Source organism: Salmo trutta, chromosome 33, assembly GCF_901001165.1.
Source record: "Salmo trutta chromosome 33, fSalTru1.1, whole genome shotgun sequence".
Lineage (NCBI taxonomy): Eukaryota > Metazoa > Chordata > Actinopteri > Salmoniformes > Salmonidae > Salmo > Salmo trutta.
In genome coordinates, this window is record NC_042989.1 from 18,280,025 (window position 1) to 18,295,039 (window position 15,015).

The 15,015-nt window shown below is 43.0% G+C and overlaps 1 protein-coding gene across 2 annotated transcripts; it reads left to right on the plus strand.

The window, feature by feature from the left end:
• The first annotated feature begins 2,630 nt into the window (after positions 1 to 2,630).
• Positions 2,631 to 10,676, plus strand: LOC115172557 (putative E3 ubiquitin-protein ligase UBR7). 2 transcript variants are annotated; one of them, XM_029730109.1, is made up of 12 exons: positions 2,631 to 2,877; positions 5,888 to 6,005; positions 6,460 to 6,593; positions 6,740 to 6,800; positions 6,897 to 6,992; positions 7,206 to 7,259; positions 7,397 to 7,502; positions 7,956 to 8,101; positions 8,999 to 9,196; positions 9,415 to 9,580; positions 9,930 to 9,991; positions 10,228 to 10,676. In XM_029730109.1, the coding sequence occupies exons 2-12, from the start codon at positions 5,889 to 5,891 to the stop codon at positions 10,300 to 10,302; spliced, it is 1,215 nt and encodes a 404-aa protein (XP_029585969.1). In that variant the 5' UTR covers positions 2,631 to 2,877; position 5,888; the 3' UTR covers positions 10,303 to 10,676. The 2 variants fall into 2 exon arrangements, with proteins under 2 accessions (XP_029585969.1, XP_029585968.1); XM_029730108.1 differs by lacking the exon at positions 2,631 to 2,877 and adding an exon at positions 5,399 to 5,533.
• The last annotated feature ends 4,339 nt before the right edge of the window (positions 10,677 to 15,015 follow it).

Sequence of the window (15,015 nt, forward strand, 5' to 3'; positions counted from 1 at the left end):
TCCTGAGTCTGCACAACTCTGCCAGGACCTAGGATCAAGGGAGATACTAAAGTGTTTTAGTACTACATCTCTTGACACAATGATGAAAATAATCATGGCCTCTAAACCCTCAAGCTGCATACTGGACCCTATTCCAACTAAACTACTGAAAGAGCTGCTTCCTGTGCTCGGCCCTCCTATGTTGAACATAATAAACGGCTCTCTATCCACCGGATGTGTACCAAGCTCACTAAAAGTGGCAGTAATAAAGCCTCTCTTGAAAAAGCCGAATCTTGACCCAGAAATTATAAAAAACTATCGGCCTATATCGAATCTTCCATTCCTCTCAAAAATTTGAGAAAAAGCTGTTGCGCAGCAACTCACTGCCTTCCTGAAGACAAACAATGTATACGAAACGCTTCAGTCTGGTTTTAGACCCCATCATAGCACTGAGACTGCACTTGTGAAGGTGGTAAATTACCTTTTAATGACGTCAGACCGAGGCTCTGCATCTGTCCTCGTGCTCCTAGATCTTAGTGCTGCTTTTGATACCATCGATCACCACATTCTTTTGGAGAGATTGGAAACCCAAATTGGTCTACATGGACAAGTTCTGGCCTGGTTTAGATCTTATCTGTCGGAAAGATATCAGTTTGTCTCTGTGAATGGTTTGTCCTCTGACAAATCAATTGTAAATTTCGGTGTTCCTCAAGGTTCCGTTTTAGGACCACTATTGTTTTCACTATATATTTTACCTTTTGGGGATGTCATTCGAAAACATAATGTTAAATTTCACTGCTATGCGGACGACACACAGCTGTACATTTCAATGAAACATGGTGAAGCCCCAAAATTGCCCTCGCTAGAAGCCTGTGTTTCAGACATAAAGAAGTGGATGGCTGCAAACTTTCTACTTTTAAACTCGGACAAAACAGAGATGCTTGTTCTAGGTCCCAAGAAACAAAGAGATCTTCTGTTGAATCTGACAATTAATCTGGATGGTTGTACAGTCGTCTCAAATAAAACTGTGAAGGACCTCGGCGTTACTCTGGACCCTGATCTCTCTTTTGAAGAACATATCAAGACTGTTTCAAGGACAGCTTTTTTCCATCTACGTAAAATTGCAAAAATCAGAAACTTTCTGTCCAAAAATGATGCAGAAAAATTAATCCATGCTTTTGTTACTTCTAGGCTGGACTACTGCAATGCTCTACTTACCGGCTACCCGGATAAAGCACTAAATAAACTTCAGTTAGTGCTAAATACGGCTGCTAGAATCCTGACTAGAACCAAAACATTTGATCATATTACTCCAGTGCTAGCCTCCCTACACTGGCTTCCTGTTAAGGCAAGGGCTGATTTCAAGGTTTTACTGCTAACCTACAAAGCATTACATGGGCTTGCTCCTACCTATCTTTCCGATTTGGTCCTGCCGTACATACCTACACGTACGCTACGGTCACAAGACGTAGGCCTCCTAATTGTCCCTAGAATTTCTAAGCAAACGGCTGGAGGTAGGGCTTTCTCCTATAGAGCTCCATTTTTATGGAATGGTCTGCCTACCCATGTGAGAGACGCAGACTCAGTCTCAACCTTTAAGTCTTTACTGAAGACTTATCTCTTCAGTAGGTCCTATGATTAAGTATAGTCTGGCCCAGAAGTGTTAAGGTCAACGGAAAGGCTGGAGCAACGAACCACCCTTGCTGTCTCTGCCTTGCCGGTTCCCCTCTCTCCACTGGGATTCTCTGCCTCTAACCCTATTACAGGGGCTGAGTCACTGGCTTACTGGTGTTCTTCCATGCCGTCCATGGGAGGGGTGCGTCACTTGAGTGGGTTGAGTCACTGACGTGGTCTTCCTGTCTGGGTTGGCGCCCCCCCTTGGGTTGTGCCGTGGCGGAGATCTTTGTGGGCTATACTCGGCCTTGTCTTAGGACAGTAAGTTGGTGGTTGGAGACATCCCTCTAGTGGTGTGGGGGCTGTGCTTTGGCAAAGTGGGTGGGGTTATATCCTGCCTGTTTGGCCCTGTCCGGGGGTATCATCGGATGGGGCCACAGTGTCTTCTGATCCCTCCTGTCTCAGCCTCCAGTATTTATGCTGCAGTAGTTTATGTGTCGGGGGGCTAGGGTCAGTCTGTTACATCTGGAGTATTTCTCTTGTCTTGTCCTGTGTGAATTTAAATATGCTCTCTCTAATTCTCTCTTTCTTTCTTTCTTTCTTTCTTTCTTTCTCTCGGAGGACCTGAGCCCTAGGACCATGCCTCAGGACTACCTGGCATGATGACTCCTTGCTGTCCCCAGTCCACCTGGCCGTGCTGCTGCTCCAGTTTCAACTGTTCTGCCTGCGGCTATGGAACCCTGACCTGTTCACCGGACGTGCTTGTTGCACCCTCGACAACTACTATGATTATTATTATTTGACCATGCTGGTCATTTATGAACATTTTAACATCTTGACCATGTTCTGTTATAATATCCACCCGGCACAGCCAGAAGAGGACTGGCCACCCCTCATAGCCTGGTTCCTCTCTAGGTTTCTTCCTAGGTTTTTGGCCTTTCTAGGGAGTTTTTCCAAGGGAGTTTTTCCTAGCCACCGTGCTTCTTTCACATGCATTGCTTGCTGTTTGTGGTTTTAGGCTGGGTTTCTGTACAGCACTTTGAGATATCAGCTGATGTACGAAGGGCTATATAAATACATTTGATTTGATTAGATATAGTCTCAAATATTTAATCTTTTTTTAAGAGCAATGGGGCTGGCAGGTAGGATTTAGTTTCTCCCTGTCTCTGGCCCACACTCAAGGACAGTATGTGGTGGTAATGCACCGTAACGTTGGATGCCAACCGCCGATAAACCCCACTGAAGAAGAAGTCATCTTACCATAGAAGAATAGTGCATCTACAGGTGAGACACATTTCCGTTTAACCGAAGGGTGAAAAGGTTCCCGGCTATGGCTTTCAATCAGAGACTTTGGCATGATCCATTGTTGACCCAAGGTATAATTAAATAAAATGTATTTATCACATGCTTCGTAAACAACAGGTGTGGACTAACAGTGAAATGCTTACTTACGGGCCCTTCCCAACAATGCAGAGAGAAAGAAAATAGAGAAATAATAGAAAAGTAAAACACATAATAAAAGTAATAATAGATACACAATGAGTAACGATCACTTGGCTATAAACAAGAGGTACCAGTACCGAGTCAATGTGCTGAGGTATGAGGTAATTGAGGTCGATATCTACATGTAACTAGGAATAAAGTCAGTAGCAGCAGCGTATGTGATGAGTCAAAACATTTAATTGCAAAAAGGGTCAATGCAAATAGTCTGGGTAGCTATTTGGATAACTATTTACATAACTATTTAGCAGTCTTACGGCTTGGGGGTAGAAGCTGTTCAGGGTCTTGTTGTATCCGGTCTTGGTGCATCGGTACCGCTTGCCGTGCGGTAGCAGAGAGAACAGTTTATGACTTGGGTGGCTGGAGTCTTTGATCCTTTTTAAGGCCTTCCTCTGACACCGCCTGGTATATCAATTTATAAAGCCCTTTTTACATCAGCCGATGTCACAAAGTGCTATACAGAATAGAGGTCCTATATTGCAGGTAACTCTGCCCCAGTGATGTACTGAGCTGTCCGCAATACCCTCTGTAGCGCCTTGCGGTCGGATGCCAAGCAGTTGCCATACGAAGTGGTGATGCAGCGTCAAGATGCTCTCAATGGTGCAGCTGTAAGAAAGTGGCCAGATGAAGCAGATGTTAAGCTACAGGACTGTTTTGCTAGCACAAACTGGAATATGTTCCGGGATTCTTCTGATGGCATTGAGGAGTACACCACATCAGTCACTGGCTTCATCAATAAGTGCATCGATGACGTCGTCCCCACAGTGACCGTACGTACATGCTCCAACCAGACGCCATGGATTACAGGCAACATCCACACTGAGCTAAAGGGTTGTTTTCAATGTGCGGGACTCTAATCCGGAAGCCTATAAGAAATCCCGCTATACCCTCCGACGAACCATCAAACAGGCAAAGCGTCAATACAGGATTAAGATTGAATCGTACTACACCGGCTCTGACGCTCGTCAGATGTGGCAGGGCTTGCAAACTATTACAGACTACAAAGGGAAGAGCTGCCAAGTGACACGAACCTACCAGACGAGCTAAATTACTTTTATGCTCGCTTCGAGGCAAGTAACACTGAAACATGCATGAGAGCACCAGCCACTCCAGATGACTGTGTGATCACACTCTCTGTAGCCGATGTGAGTAAGACCTTTAAACAGGTCAAAATTCACAAGGCCGCAGGGCCAGACGGATTACCAGGACGTGTACTCCGAGCATGCGCTGACCAACTGGCAAGTGTCTTCACTGACATTTTCAACATGTCCCTGACTGAATCTGTAAAACCAACATGTTTCAAGCAGAACACCATAGTCCCTGTGCCCAAGCACACTCAGGTAAGCTGCCTAAATGACTACCGACCCATTGCACTCACGTATGTAGCCATGAAGTGCTTTGAAAGGCTGGTCATGGCTCACATCAACACCATTATCCCAGAAATCCTAGACCCACTCCAATTTGCATACATCCCCAACAGATCCACAGATGATGCAATCTCTATTGCACTCAACACTGCCCTTTCCCACCTGGACAAAAGGAACAGCTATGTGAGAATGCTATTAATTGACTCAGCTCTGAGTTCAACACCATAGCGCCCTCAAAGCTCATCACTAAGCTAAGGGACTAAACACCTCCCTCTGCAACTGGATCCTGGCCTTCCTGATGGGCCGCCCCCAGGTGGTAAGGCTAGGGAACAACACATCTGCCACGCTGATGCTCAACACGGGGGCTCCTCAGGGGTGTGTGCTCAGTCCCCTCCTGTACTCCCGGTTCACTCATGACTGCATGGCCAGGCACGACTTGGCCCAGTACATCACTGGGTCCAAGCTTCCTGCCATCCAGGACCTCTATAATGCGGGGTCAGAGGAAGGCCCTAAAAATTGTCAGACTCCAGCCACCCTAGTCATAGGTCCTAAAGACTCCTTAACAGCTTCTACCATTAGACTGCTGAACAACTAATCAAATGGCCACCGGACTATTACATTGACCCACCCCTCCATTTGTTTTGTACACTGCTTCTACTTGCTGTTTATTATCTATGCACAGTCACTTCACCCCTACCTACATGTACAAATTACCTCTAACCTGTACCCCGCACACTGACTCGGTACAGGTACCCCCTGTATATAGCCTCGTTATTGTTATTCTTATTGTGTTACTTTTTATTATTTGGTAAATATTTTATTAACTCTCCTTGATCTGCACAGTTGGTTAAGGGTTTGTAAGTAAGGGCTACACTTCTTGTATTCGGCGCATGTGACAAATAAAGTTTGATTTGATTTGATACAAAATAATTACGTTTCTCATCGACGTCACAATTGCGTGACTTCAATTGGCCGAAGTCGCAGTCACAATACAGCCTGAAAAATCTTTGTTCTGTCGCAGACTCGCAAGTGTCTGACTAGTCATTTCGCTCATCAAGTAAGGCTACTTGCAGGTAAGTAGCTATATAGTTATCCACAAGTACTACTATAAAGATGACAACGAAGCATGCTTCTAGTCGAAATATTTAACGTTAGCTAGCATAGTCTGTTGTTAGCTAGCTTGTCTGACGGAATGTTTTGAATATGCCAGCAGACAGTTGGAAATTATTTTGTTGCAATCAGTCGAGGTGAGATGACTAGCAAATCGGCTACAAATGTGGCAGAATTAAAATGTACTTACACTACATTGTTTGACTTTGGCCGTAGTGTTGTTATCCTTACTCCCCCCACGTGGTCCCTGACCGAAGAATGTAGTTGTGTGCGTATGTACATCCATCCATTTCAGTGGGTTTTTATTTTGTTCCAAGGATGTCGGTGAACGAGGAGCGCACTGTGACCATACAGGACATACTGGAAGACGAGGAGCTGCAAGAGGCTTATGCAGTGTTGGCTGGAAGTGACCCAGATAATTGTTCCTATCCCCAGGTTAAGATGCTGCCTGCCCACATCTGTATCGCCACATCCAGAAAACTGCCACTGACCTCAGATTCAGTGTGGCCTTTTGTGTCTCCTTTATGTTACTACAATATGTGATCAGGGACATCAACCAACCGAGCCACGACCTGTTCTCTCAGCTTCAGAAGCCAGCAGTACAGGAGCATCATTGCTAAAACTAACAGACTGGCAAATAACTCCTCCTGCCCCCTCCATTTTATTTTCTTCCCCCAGTTTAAACAGACAATTACCCTGCCCACACCCCATTGTACATTTATATTTATCATTGTCACAGCTGTAAATATGTATACATTTTATTTTATTTGTTATTATTATTTCATTCACACCTGCGCTAATGGAGCTTAAGTATTTCACCATACACTGCAATTATATCTGTGACCCTGTGCATGTGACTAAATCTAATATTTATTCTATTGTGTTACAGGGATACGTGAAGAGACAGGCTGTTTTTGCCTGCAACACTTGCACACCCAGAGAGGTAGAACCTGCTGGGCTCTGCCTTGCCTGCACCAACCATTGCCATGATGGGCATGACATATTTGAGCTCTACACAAAAAGGTATGAACCTGATGTAAAGGGACATTCACAAATTCCAGGAGTACAAACAACACTAAGGTTTAGGTAGCTGTTTACATTTCCATACTCATTGTAGTACTTTTTGAGGTCTTGACATTGCTTATTTGCATCTATTTGTTTGCATGTAGGAATTTCCGCTGTGATTGTGGAAACAGCAAGTTTGGCGTGTTTAGGTGTCAGCTGAGTCCTGTAAGTGTCCTAATGTCCCATCTACCCCTCAGTCATGTCATCCTGACAGCTGAAAACATTGATGTCTGATTTCCATTGTTTTTTTTCTCTTTGCAGGGCAAAGACCGACAAAACGCTAAAAATCATTACAATCACAACTTCCATGGCTGTTACTGTACCTGTGACAGACCTTACCCAGACACTGAAGATCAGGTATGGATTTAATTCCAGCATTACTCATCCTTCCCTTTCTCCATCCCTTCACATTTTGCTATTGATGAATGAATACATGTTTTGGTTCTGTCTGAATCATAGGCTTTGTTGATATGCTAGGTCTCTAGGTTTCAGTTCGTATTGTTGAAAGAATGATGGCTATGTCATTCCTCATAACAAAAACACCCTCTCATGCTTTCTCCCCCCCATAAGGTTAATGAGGATATGATTCAGTGTATCATCTGTGAGGACTGGTATCATCCCAGGGTATGTATCAAGGGGCAACATCATGATTGTTTTCAGGTGTGTTTCGAGATTTAAACTATGTTAGCTGGGATAATGGTTTTGATACAAAGACCAGAATGATAACTTCTCCTTGACCATGTGGTCCTTCTCTGTGACAGCACCTGGGTTGTACGGTGGAAGACTCTGAGGAGCTGCAGGAGATGGTGTGTGAGACCTGCATGAACAAAGCCCCCTTCCTCTGGACATACGCCACCCACATTGCAGGTGTGTTATTCCTCCCACTAACAAAGAGCGAGAGATCCAGAGCTCTGGGCTTGGGTTATAACCCACCCCATACTACTGATGAAAATACATCTCTTTCCATTTTGAACTAGCTAAAGGTGGAAGATGTCAGTCTTCTTCATCTAGAGGTAATTTGGGCTAGGTTTTTAGTGCACAGACAGTGACGATGAATTAAACCTGATCACTATACATTTACGTTTTAGTCATTTAGCAGACGCTCTTATCCAGAGCGACTTACAGTAGTGAATGCATAAATGTAATCTCATTTCATATATATTTTTTTTCTCCGTACTTGCCACCGTGGGAATCGAACCCACAACTTTGGCGTTGCAAACACCATGCTCTACCAACTGAGCCACAGGGAAGGCCAATGTCATACCCTTTATGTACATTCTGCAGTTAAAACAATAGCAATGTATATTGTTGTTTTTCAAGAACCTCCCGTGGTCAAAGTGAGCCCCTGTAAAGGGGAGGTTGAAGTCAACAAGGAGGAAGATAAGGAGCCAGACGACAAGAGGAGGGATGAGCCCTGTAAGAACGGGGGCGAGGGGTCCTCTACCAGCCCCAGCTGTCAGGAGAAGGTAAGGAGAGCCAAGCTTTGACTTCTACTATTGCGTTTGAAACCTAGACTCCTAAGTGCGTGTCTCACCACTTGCACCAAGCAAATGGGAATGACATCAGGGAGAGGAGAGGAACTATTTGCTGTGTTTTCATTGAAGGCAGACATAAACACACATTTATACTTAAGCAGATATTTGGTTAACACTGCCTGCTAAACCAATTCATACATTCTTCAAGAGTCATTCGGCTCCCGAGTGTCGCAGTGGTCTAAGGCATTGCATCTCAGTGCTAGAGGCGTCACCACAGACCCTGGTTTGATCCCGGGCTGTATCACAACCGGCCGTGATTGGGAGTCCCATAGGGCGGCGCACAATTGGCCCAGTGTCGACCGCTTTAGGGGAGGTTTGGCCAGGGTAGGCTGTCATTGTAAAATAAGAATTTGTTCTTAACTGACATGCCTAGTTAAATAAAAATCCACTCAGATATTTGGTGTGATTTGCGGTGCGTGTCACCTGACTCCCAGCAGATGGCAGTGGAGGGTAATGTATTGTGCAGATGCAAACAGTGGACTCCTGTTCCTGTTGTGCTGCCTGGCTGCCCTCTCCTTTGGGTAATTAAGGAAGAAATTATCCATGGGACACAGATTCCACTGCTCTGGGGACTGGCTTGGCCAGGCTTCACAGTTCAGCTTACTGTAAACAAGACTGATTTCATCAGTCCACCCTCTCATTGTGCCAACTCTTATTAGAGAGCTTGTGTGTGTCGCTTCCGCGGGATGTTGTATTTATGTTAAAAACAAATGTTTATTTTAAACAAGCCCACTGGATTATGGGATCGGTCCCTCTTCCTCTTCGTTCTCCACTAACACAATCCTGAAAAGCCTAAAAATGTTTCCTCCCTTGCTGTCTTGTGTCCAGAAGCAGGCTACGAATGGGAGGACTGCCTGCAAACGGACTCACCAGGAGATGACAGGCCTTCCTGTGAAGAACCAGGACAAGACTGTGTACTGCAGGCTGAGGGAGCTGAAGACACAGGGCCTGGAGAGAGCTAGGGAAGGGGCTGTGTTCTGGCCTTACCACTGGAGAGCCAAGCTGTGCACCTGCGTCAGCTGCAAGGTGGGTCACTAAATACACAATCTCAAGAGAGAAGAATATTTTGCCATGGCTGATTTTCAAGCACAGTGCAGCAACTGTGTTGTTTTTACTATTTGATGTGGAACAAATAGATTGCTGTATAGACTTTACTGGTCATTCAGCACATTGTAGTGCCAGCCCTTTTAGATTGGATAAAGGTGGAGAGCTGTTTCCATTGTATGTTTGGTGTTTCTGCTCAGAGGGCCTACGTCGATGCGGGAGTGCAGTTCCTGCTGGATGAGTCCGACACTGTCCTGGCCTATGAGAACAGAGGCACTATAGAGCAAGGAACTGCTAGTCTTGACAGTCTGCTCATGTCAAGCCTGAGTACTCTGGACCGCGTGCAGCAACTGGAGATTGTTTACCGTAAGGATGGGGACTGTCTTTTTCATTCCTTTGTTTAGCAGTTATTAACTGTAGATGAAACCTAACACGGTGGGTTGTTTGGCAGTTATTAACTGTAGATGAAACCTAACACGGTGGGTTGTTTGGCAGTTATTAACTGTAGATGAAACCTAACACGGTGGGTTGTTTGGCAGTTTATTAACTGTAGATGAAACCTAACACGGTGGGTTGTTTGGCAGTTATTAACTGTAGATGAAACCTAACACGGTGGGTTGTTTGGCAGTTTATTAACTGTAGATGAAACCTAACACGGTGGGTTTCTAACCATTTGATGAACTGGGTTGATGAAGTAAAATGTTCCTTCATTCAGAGTTCAATGAGATGCAGACTGAACTGATGGCGTTCCTACGGCAGTTAGCTGATGAAGGAAAGGTGAGGAGCTGTATGTTTGTTTACTGAAGACAAAATGTCTGGTGGTAATTCCAGTATGTTCCCAATAATTATGAGAGCACATGAATAGGAAACCAATATGAGCAGCAGTCCATAGGTTGCTTGTCACGTCAGCACTTGATTGTCATTGATTGATCTGCTTGGGCCCAAACAATAGCTGAAAAGCACTGCGGTCATTCACCTCTAATCCCCATTGAACCACTCCTCCCCTCCCTCAGGTTGTCACAGCAGAGGCCATCCACCAGTTCTTTGGGGAGCTGATGTCCAGGAAGAGGCGGCAAATGAACAGCTGATGTCATTCTGCCCCTTCAGTGTCGTTGTCTACTTGTTTTTTAATGTTTCTTTGGGTTCATAGCAAAACAGTTCGATGTCCCTCAAACGCCTTCTGCTTTAAATAAAAGATGCTGAGGTTTGAAGTTGAACATTTTGCTAAAAGGTTCTTGAATGGGTCTCCATGGATTTCAAATGGCATTCCTTGTCTTATGAGAAACTGAATGACCATTAGCATGCTAATGGGATCTAGTAATTTTAATCACGGACATTAAATCTAAGTTGTCATTAGACTTTCATTTTTCATGATGTGACACCTGACTATGCACTGCCATTCATATTGAAACTTGACCATTTGATGGTGTCACTGGTATTAAATGAAACAGTTCATTCAGCATACTGTGTGACGTGATTCCACGGCTACTTGTCATCGAAATACCACAAGGTACTGCTTTACTCAAGGCTGAACTAAATGACTTAACAGTCCAGAATTCTATCGAAATACCACAAGGTACTGCTTTACTCAAGGCTGAACTAAATGACTTAACAGTCCAGAATTCTATCGAAGCAGTTTATTTCGAAGATGCCCAAGTTCCACACTGTTATGCACCTTCTGAGTTAACAGTAGAAAAATAGAACAAGTAAAACCAAATACAATTTTTAGTACAGGGATCTACAAAAGTGTTTTACATACAGCGTACCTGTTCAATTATAAAGTTCAACATATACCTGTTCAATTATAAAGTTCAACATATAATCAAACACAGTTCCAGAGGGTTACATTTTAAACGGTACCTAAACAAAACATGTACACTAACTAGCTACATGAGTTTTACAAAGGGCTATTTGATGTAAGCTGGTAGAAAAGGCTTGCATAGGACAGTCACTTCTCAAATAACAGCCCAGCCTCTTGGCAGGGGAAGGCACTGACTTCTACAGTAAAGAGCAAACAGAGGATGTGGAGGGTTTTTATTCATGGGAAAACTGTCCAGGAAAATAAAGCAACTAACCAACATGAACATGGGGAGGAATCTAAAGTTTTGCATTTTTTCCCCATGAAGCAAACTGGATGGAAAAAAGGGTTCTCTGCCCAGCAACTTCATTACCACAATGCAGAGCGAATATCTACATGTCCATGTGCTACTTAAGTAACTGCCCAGTGAAAATGTAACTTTTAAAAAGTTCATATCCAAATAATGTTGCTGACTTATCCTATACTCATGTGGCAAAGCATGAATTGGATAAAAAATTGTTTTTTTTTTTTTAAACCATATGAAACCTTTCACTTGCTGTTTAAAAAAAAATCCTTATTTCCTTAGGACATGTCATCTCTGAGAAGAATGAGCTGTCCAGTCAGCTCGCGCAAATATTTTAATGACCGGTATAGGCCCACACCATTCCACCACAAAGCTGCTTCTGTAACAATTATTTTCTGGAAGGAAAACTATTTAAACTCATATTGTAAGTAACTCTAGGTCATATTTCATAGAATTCTGGAAACACTGGGCAGTAAAAAAAAAAAAAGGTATAAAACCTACAACTTAATGGTATTCCACACCAATAACAATATTAAAACATTTCCCAGACCAAAACATTTTAATGAACAAAAATGAAAAATAAAAAGTTTGAGTCTGACTATGCTTTCTTGGTGAAATGTGGTGCTGAACACAACCTCACAGTGTAGTCCACCACAGCTACAAAACAGCTGAATAATTCATTTACAGTACCACCACTAAGATGTAATAAGGATCTGTTGTACAGTATATTCAAATATTACATGAATAATTACAATTTATGCTCAGGATTTCTGAATGGTAGAAATGCATGTGACAGGCCACCAGGTTTAATTGAATTATGCAGTTGTTCTGGAGCTCTTTTGTTCTAAATTAATTTGTCCCCCTGCTCCCATGTGAAATGGACCGTTTCTACAGTGCAATGTTGCCTATGTTATGTATCATGGGTTTGTCAGTTTGTGTTAGAGACAGGTGCAGCTGATCTTACAGGTTCTGATGGGTGCACTTTGATTTCTGTAGCAACAGCCCCAGTAGCTCTCATACAGTATGTCGTAACCTCTGACGACAGAGAGCAGGTCTTCGCAGGTCCAGGATTAGTCAAAAGGTGGCATGACAGTGGTTACATTGTACATGGGAACAACACAAATGAACAGACTGAGGACATGTGAATGGACAGTGTGTTGAGGGTGAACAGAAGAGTCACACAAACAACTAGTAGAGCCAGTGGTGGCGTCACGCTTGTGATGGATCCCTTATGGTCCCGTCAAAAAGTGGATTAAGGCTTCTAATTGTTTATGCCATTAAAAGAGCAAGGTGGTTTCAAGCATATTGACCACAGCGTTCTATGGTCGGTCTCTGGTTAACCATTTCAGAGCTTTGTGTTTATAGGTAAATACAGACCTGATTAAAAATGGAGTGTGTACAGTACTGAGATTATTTACAGTTACCTGGAATTATTAAACTACACACACATATTCAGCTGACATAAAACATCTCCTGACTAGCGTGTTCATTGCACCATTATCTTTCCCAGTGTACCTCAGTCCTTAACCTCTGCCCCCTCCCTCCTGTCTTGTTCCAAAACCCCCAGGCTCATGTTTTTGAAAATGCATAGTGGCAAGAAAAAGTATGAACCCTTTGGAATTAGTTGGATTTCTGCATAAATTGGTCATCAAATTTGATCTGATCTTCATCTAAGTCACAACAATAGACAATGTGTTTAAACTAATAACACACATTATTGTATTTTTCTTGTCTATATTGAATACATAATTTAAACATTCACAGTGTAGGTTGGAAAAAGTATGAACACCTAAGCTAATGACTTCTCCAAAAGCTAATTGGAGTCAGGAGTCAGCTAACCTGGATGTTGGTTAGAGCTGCCTTGCCCTTTAAAAAACACTCACAAAATGTGAGTTTGCTATTCACAAGAAGCATTGCCTGATGTGAACCATGCCTCGAACAAAGGAGATCTCAGAAGACCTAAGATTAAGAATTGTTGACTTGAATAAAGCTGGAAAGGGTTACAAAAGTATCTCTAAAAGCCTTGATGTTCACCAGTCCACGGTAAGACAAATTGTCTATAAATTGAGAAAGTTCAGCACTGTTGCTACTCTCCCTAGGAGTGGCCGTCCTGCAAAGATGACTGCAAGAGCATAGCGCAGAATACTCAATGTTAAGAAGAATCCTAGTGTCAGCTAATAGATTACAGAAATCTCTGGAACATGCTAACATCTCTGTTGACGAGTCTACAATACATAAAACACTAAGAAAGAATGGTGTTCATGGGAGGACACCATGGAAGAAGCCACTGCTGTCCAAACTTTTATTTTTATTTCTGTACGTCTGAAGTTTGCAAAAGTGCACCTGGATGTTCCACAGCGCTATTGGCAAAAATATTCTGTGGACAGATGAAACTACAGTTGAGTTGTCAGGAAGGAACACACAACACTACGTGTGGAGAAAAAAAAGGCACACCAACATCAAAACCTATGGTGGAGGGAGCATCATGGTTTGGGGCTGCCTCAGGGCCTGGACAGCTTGCTATCATTGACGGAAAAATGAATTCCCAAGTTAATCAATACATTGAGCAGGAGAATGTTAGGTTATCTGTCCGCCAATTGAAGCTCAACAGAACTCGGGTGACGCAACAGGACAACGACCCACAACACAGAAGTAAATCAACAACAGAATGGCTTCAACAGCAGAAAATACACCTTCTGTCACGCTGATTGTAAGATGTATGATTCTGAAATTCTGATTAGCCATTATAATTGTATCTTTTTTTTTTTTGAGTCCTGACCTCAACCCGATTGAGATGTTGTGGCATGACCTCAAGAGAGCAGTTCACACCAGACATCCAAAGAATATTGCTGAATTGTGACAGTTTTGTAAAGGTCCAAAATTCCTCCTGACCGTTGTGCAGGTATGATCCGCAACTACAGGAAAAACGTTTGGTTGAGGTTTTCAACCAGTTATTAAATCCAAGTGTTCACATACCTTTTCCACCCTGCACTGAATGTTTACACGGTGTGCTCAAAGACATGAAAACGTATAATTGTTTGTGTGTTATTAGTTTAAGCAGACTGTGTTTGTCTATTGTTATGACCTAGATGAAGATCAGATCAAATTTTATGAACAATTTATGCAGAAATCCAGGTGTTTCCAAAGGGTTCACATACTTTCCGAAGGCAAGAAAAAGTATTTAGAACACTTGACTTTTTCAAAAAAAATGTTTAACCTTACAGCCTTATTCTAAAAACAATTAAATAAAAAATCTCAGCAATCTACACTCATTACCCCACAATGACATTGGGAAAAAAACAGGTTTAGAATTTTTGCAAATGTATTAACAATAAAAAATACCTTATTTCAAAAGTATTCGGAACCCTTTGCTGTGAGACTCGAAATTGAGTTCAGGTGCATCCTGTTTCCATTGATCATCCTTGAGATGTTTCTACAACATGATTACCAACTGGTAAATTCTATTGATAGGACATTTGGAAAGGCACACACCTGTCTATATAAGGTCCCACAGTTGACAGTGCATACCAGAGCAAAAACCAAGCCATGAGGTCGAAGGAATTGTCCATAGAGCTCCGAGACAGGATTGTGCCGAGGTACAGATCTGGGGAAGGGTACCAAAAAATGTCTGCAGCATTGAAGATCCCCAAGAACACAGTCCTCCATCATTCTTAAATGGAAGACGTTCGGAACCACCAA